The sequence below is a fragment of the Staurois parvus genome, unplaced genomic scaffold (genome assembly GCF_062004578.1).
Source record: "Staurois parvus isolate SC_StPar_1 unplaced genomic scaffold, SC_StPar_1.0 ptg000401l, whole genome shotgun sequence".
NCBI classification, from domain to species: Eukaryota; Metazoa; Chordata; class Amphibia; order Anura; family Ranidae; genus Staurois; species Staurois parvus.
Genome location: NW_028318197.1, coordinates 7,313,702 through 7,320,218, shown reverse-complemented (window position 1 = coordinate 7,320,218; position 6,517 = coordinate 7,313,702). Strand labels below are relative to the sequence as shown.

At 42.1% G+C, this 6,517-nt stretch overlaps 1 protein-coding gene across 2 annotated transcripts in view; it reads right to left on the bottom strand.

Moving 5' to 3' along the window:
- Positions 1-583: 583 nt before the first annotated feature.
- CFAP36 (cilia and flagella associated protein 36) overlaps positions 584-6,517 on the bottom strand; it is a 48,531-nt gene continuing 42,597 nt past the window's right edge. For both annotated transcript variants that reach the window (XM_089686546.1, XM_089686545.1), the window contains exons 9-10: positions 4,448-4,597; positions 584-3,015 (exon numbers count right to left, since the gene is read on the bottom strand). In XM_089686546.1, coding sequence (XP_089542672.1) covers positions 2,926-3,015; positions 4,448-4,597 — 240 coding nt within the window. In that variant the 3' untranslated portion in view covers positions 584-2,925. The remainder of the gene's footprint in view (positions 3,016-4,447; positions 4,598-6,517) is intronic.

Here is a 6,517-nt window from a genome sequence, read left to right as displayed (position 1 = left end):
CCCTGCACCATGTAGAGAGCCTGCTATATTGCTTCAGGCACAGATTCTTGCACCCTGCCATTTTGTGCAATGTGTGTAGCTAGCTGCACGGTATTATACAGGTCCAGGGCCTATTCCTATGGAACCCAGACCTCAAGGATCCCTTTGGGGTTAAGCCCACCATGATAAGTGAAGCCTGGACCCTATAAAGTGATCGGTGTCGTGAACAAATAAGACAGGGTCACCCTGTATCTCTGACCATTACTGTAAAAACCAGGGCTATGTTTAGAATATATTTACTTTACAGTTTAAAAACTAAGCTAAAACTCAATGCACCCAAAGTTTAGTCTTGGCTGGATGACCAGGTGTTAATAATAATATTAATACATCTCACCAGAGGTGACACACTTTACCCTACTGCCAACCATAGAATAGTGTAGACTTGACACTTAAATGCTCAGAAACCATAGGAATGCTTGCCATTGAAGATACTTATACCATATGTCCACTGTACATCTCGGACTGAAAGTTTAAAATAGTTTGGCCCTTCTCAGATCGGGGAATCCAATGCTACACAAAAAAAACAAAAAACAAAGAGTGCACCTTGTGCATTATCTCTAGCATTTTATTACAGGGTAGAAAAAACACATGATATATTCACAAACCAAAATGGAATTGTGGCATGTCAAGAAAACAGAATCCAGTAGCCCATTGTCCAAATTCAACAAATTATCCAAATGACCATACCAACTGAAGCAGTGAGGCACTGCCCTGAGGAAGGGGGCCAGTCCCCCAAAAAGTGTCAGATGGTATGGTCATCTGCATAATTAGTTGAAGCTGGCAGGGAGCTCCAGGATGTTGCATTAACAATTTTATCTCAAGATTTAACTTGACAAGGAATACCAGTAAAATACCAGAAGTAAATAGGAAGCATAAAGAAGGATGTTTCACCCAACACCAAATCATTTTAAAATTTAAAACACAGAAATAAACACCAGTTAAAACAAGTATGTCTTAAAAATCATTACATTTATTTTTACGTTCAACTAGTGTTAATAACCTGAATTTAACTGGGTAGTAGCCTCTTGTAATACCTTCTGCGGGCACCCTCAGACTGAGGAGGGGCTGCACTCCAAGCCAATCAGGTGTGCTGCATACACATTTAATGACAATAGGAGAAAGCAGAATGAAAAGTCATGAGCTCATCAGCCTGTATCTTTCCCCTTCACAGTTCAGCACGTCAAAGCTAACAGGCTGGGTACATGGTGGTGAGTAAGTTCTATTGCTTAAATGCAATTGGGAAAAAAAACACCAACCTGACTGATCTATGTGAATTTAAGGAATAGATGGACAGAAATACAAAACACAGGTCTCATACTATATATGTATTTAAACTGCGTATTTACAAGTTTGCCTGAATTGAGCTTTAAGACCGGGTTCACACCAGTGTGCTGCGCAACTTTATTGTGTTTGTTCACATGCAGTTTTAGATATGCTATTAACCTTTAGACCAGGCCTCAAAATTTCCACTTGCCTGCTCGCATTTGGCGAGTGGAAATAACATGAGGGTGAGTGTGTCCCAGGCGCCACATTGGATGGGGTGGGGGGTGGCCCCTGTCATTTTCCAAGAGCAGAGAGTGGAAGGCAGCAAAACACTGGATGAGGCGGGGCGGGAGATGCCAAAATTAACTTTTCCTATTAACAAGCTGGTTTTTGGTTGCTTGGACCACCTAGCAACCAATCACCTGCTGGTTGACTTGAAATGTTAACTCTGGCAGCTCCTGCCCCCCGTCCAGTACTGTACTTCCTCCTGCCTGTTGTCCAGTACTGTACTTCCTCCTGCCTGTTGTCCAGAACTGTGTGCAAGTCTCTGCATCTTTTAACAGTTTGTGTCCTGGAGGGTGTGAAGGGTATGGCTGTGGGGGGCGGGGTGAAGGTGGGGAAGAGAACATGGCTGTGTATGTGTGGGGGTAGTGGTGGGAAGGGGGTAGAGGACATGGCTGTGTGGGGGTAGTGGTGGGAAGGGGGTAGAGGACATGGCTGTGTGGAGGGTGTGAAGGGGGTGTAGAGGACATGGCTGTGTGTGGGGGGGGGGGGGGTGAAGGGGGTAGAGGACATGGCTGTGGGAGCGATTTAATTCTGCATAAATCAAGGGTGTGTTTAGGGGCGAGGCAGGGTAGGGGTTGGGTGGGGCAACTGGTGGCAAGTAACTATTAAGGCCTAGCTTAGTAGCTCAGGACTTGAAATTTTGAACCCTGTATTAGACCGTGTATTTTCATGAAATTGCATCAAAGTCCTGCATGCTGCACATTTGATGCAGTCTAATAGAGGTTAAAAGGAGCACACTTATAACCACATACAAAACCTAGATACAATCACACTCCACCCAAACTGCAGTGTACCGGTGTGAACCTGACCCAACTGTTTTTTTCTACACAGCATATACTGCACTGAAGTTTATAGAAAGAGACAACCTCATGAACAGGCTTCAGACCTCAATGACTGGCTACAATCTGAACAAATTCTCCCTGTTCTTTCTGTATGTCTTTAATGCAGCCTCCCCTTTTAATTGTTGAACAGTGTATTAATGTCAATGCCAATGGCAAAACTAGCAACATGAAAGTGGGCAGTAATGAGTAAAAAAAAACCTCTGGCAATAAACATTAACTCTGATATCTCGAGTCTGTTTTTTTCCTATAGAATCCCTGAAAAGTAAAGTGTACCAATTATACCATAAAAGTGTCAGCATTCTGTGTGTGGGTGCACAACAGCTACTCTATGTCATGTTTAACTGCATGAGAATTTCTCCCACAAACTGACTATTTATTTAAGGCATACAAAATGTGTGTCACACACGCACACGCACACGCACACACACACACACACACACACACGCTTAGCTTTGGCAATAGATTAATGGAAGAAATGTGCAGTGCAGTGGCTGGCTTATTTATTAATTACTTCTTCTTTAAGTTTTTCAGCTAACAGCTTCCTTCTTTGTAGGATTTTCTTTTCTTCTTCATCCATCTCCTTTTCCTGGAAAAAATGAAAGGGGCTGTCAACATTCAAGTAAAAGTTCTTTACCAATTCAGATTGGTAGAGATGACACCTAAAAATGCATGCAAAACACAACTGGCATGCAAAACACTGAACCTAAACAGCTAAGGCGTGAAATGGTCCCCCAACACTACCAGGTAAGCATCAGTACTCTCGTCAGGTTATTCATGTTTATCTCTAATACTGCAAGGGTTCAGTTACAACTCTGTGTTTTCATGAGTTATAGGCAGGCCATAGATAGTGCAATTTTCTTTCCTTACACCATGGGTTGAAAGGAATAAAACTACTCGATTCCCTCATCAACACAGTCAGTGTTGATGGGGGAATCCCTCCCGCAGTGCTATTGTGTTCTGTTGGCAGGGAAAATGGGGAGTCTTCCTTGCTAGCAAAAGATCAGTGCACTAAATATTCAGGGAAAAAAAAAACAGCAGGCTGGTTGTACACAAGTCCCAGCTGAGCCGGTCGAATTTTCATCTATGTGTGGCCATCTTTAGGGCCTGAGTCAACGTGCTTTTGTTGATGCCAGATGGGCCTAGCCTGACCACAGAGTATTTCTTCCTGGCATCACACTGGGTCCCTAAAACCTGGCGATATTCCCTGCAATTAGCCTCTATTCCATCAGTGTCACACCGGACCGGAGATTTGTTTTGACTTCCATATCTTAGGGAGCGTGTTCTAGGACTTTCTTGAGGGGAGTACCTTCAGGGTCATTGGTCTGTTTTTTTTTTTATTCCAATCTTCTTACTGAAAGATAGTGATTTTAGTAGTAACATTGTGCATTAGCCTGGGGTCACACTTGTGCATTGCGGGAAACCGCATGTGATTCGCACAAGAATCGCACTGCACATGTGATGTCTGTGCAGTGTGATTTGAGCCATTCATTTTGTATGGCCTAAATCACACTGCATCCACACAAAAATGGTGCAGAACCCTTTTTTGCCACAACTGAATCTGATCGCATGGGTGGTCACACCCATGCGATCCAATTCTGCTAAACACATTGTGTTTTGCGAGCGGTTTCAGGGTGCCATTGATTTAACATTGACACCTGCAGCAGGTCCCATGAAGGGAGTGCGATTTCAATGTGGTGCAGGTAATGCACAGGATTTGCTACTTTTCCCACATCACATATATGTGGACCCAGGCTTATATTTATGGACTATTTCCCCCAGATCAGAGTGACTTGCTACATTATTACTCTGTGCTTAACATTTAAGTTCCAAATATACCAATATTATATAAATGTTCTTCATTACTGAAAACCAAAGCGAAAATATGCCTTTAACTAGAGAGCTCAGAGACTGCTATGGTAATTCAATATTGCAAGTTGAATATTCCTTTACACTAGCCCTACACACTTTGATCTTAAATAATTTGGGGATTCCATAAACTTGTGTTCTGAGCGAGTTACCGGTCTGGAACATTGTGCCTGTTCTTTACACTCTTCAGGGATGTGTGGCTTTTTCTCGGAATCCAACTTCCTTGATAAAAGTTCAGCTCTTCTCTGTTTCAGGTATTCAGCACGTTCTCGAAGTTTCTCCTTTTCCACCTGTGTCAAGCCCTGAACAGAAAATGATTAAACAATCCCTTTTATTAGGTTGTAGTATAAAAAAATCATATCGAAAAATTACCACCACTCATGCTCACAGAGGAGACCAACAACACTCTTCAATCTTCAAATTACAGCTGGAATCCTACAGCAAAGGGCCATACAAGCTCTTTATGTGTATTTCAAAGGTAAAACACAATCAAGGAGTGCTATGGAGTACCAGATAAGCAATGTTTATTTAACAATTGTGGTGCAGGGTCATTTATTCAGCCAAATGCCGTTTTTCTTACTCCGTTTCCTTTAGATTTACCTTCAACTATGTAGTGCAATGTCCTGCCTGAATACATACCAATTGAATGTGTTTAGGTTTGACTTCGTATTATATGGTTTTAGTAAATCTAAAGGAAATTTGTACAACCACTTAAAGACCGCCCCATAGCAGATTTACTGCCATAGAGTGGCCCTCCTGTGCTAAATCACGTATATAAATGTGATTTTGCACTTTAACCTACAGGTGAATACCCACACCAGAAGACAATCTGCGAGTGCCGGTGAACGGATGTCCGCCAGCACCCGCCAATCATCGGGCAGAGGCACAGAATGGAGCTCTGCCTATGTAAGAGCTCTTTTCTGACAGAGGGGGAAGTAACGGATCTTGTGTCCCTGCAAAAAATAAAAAATGCAGTGGTGATCAAATACCACCAAAAGAAAGCTTTATTTGTGCAAAAAAAAAAAAAAAAAGACAAATTTAATTTATGTACAGCGTTGCATGATAATACAATTATCAGTTAAAGTAACACAGCGCCATATAGCAAAAAAATGGCCTGGTCAGGAAGGGGGATAAATCTTCCGGAGGGCAAGTGGGTAATGTATGGCCAGCCAAACAGTATAGACTCAAAACCAGGATCAGGTTATATTTCTTGTATCTGTCAAGCTCCATGGTCCCACAATGCCCCACCCCTTTTATCAGAGGCATCGAGCTAATCTGATATCATTCAATGACATCCTAGAGTTTATGTTATAAAATGTGAGCAGATTTTCTATTCAGCTACACTGACAAAACAGAGATGAATTGGGATATGACACTGCCATGTATGTAAACATGTTCTCAACCATTTACTTCGGAATATTCTGATCTGTTAAAGTGGATCTGACCTAAAAAAAAAAAAAAAACTTTTTTTAACTAAACCTAATGCCTGTGTGTTAGTCTCAAATCAGTCCCGGTCCCCAGGACAACTTGAACCCAAGACACAGACAATTTCTAAAGCTCAACACAAAAAAAATCAATACACTACGTTTTACCAATTCTTAGATTTGGTGGCTGCATTAGTTTTCTTTTTTTAGGCTTTTTTCAATTTGTCCAGTTCAGCAGGGACTGACCAAATTTTGATCCATGTGTGACCACTGCAGCTGAATAGAAGTCAAACTACCACTCAGCTTCTGTTCAACCGCCCTGTCACATTAAAGCTGCTCGGTCACCTGCTGCAGCGCTGATCTGTGTATTCTGACATCAGGGGAGTCTCTCCCCTATCAGAATACAATAGTGCAGTGGCGAAGATAACCCCATCCACCTCAAATGTGCGGAAGGGGATATCTACTCAGTTTTTTTTTCTCGTTGGACAATGTATGGCCTGCTTAAGGACTGAACTCCAGCTAACACTTTATGAACTTTGTCAGGATAGCTGGGCTGTTAAAGGAATTTAAAAAAAAAACAGACAAAAGCTGGTCATAGGTGGATCAAATCTCAGCCAGTTCAATAGGGACCCCACTGGCAGAACACAATAGTGCTGCAGGAGGGTTTACCCCATCAACACTGACTGTGTTGCTTGATGTATGGCCTGCCTTACTGGCAGAATCACCAGGTGAAAAGAAGAAAAAAAAAAAAAAGCTTTTGGAGGAATTTATTCAACCACCTCAAGACTGGACTGTTTT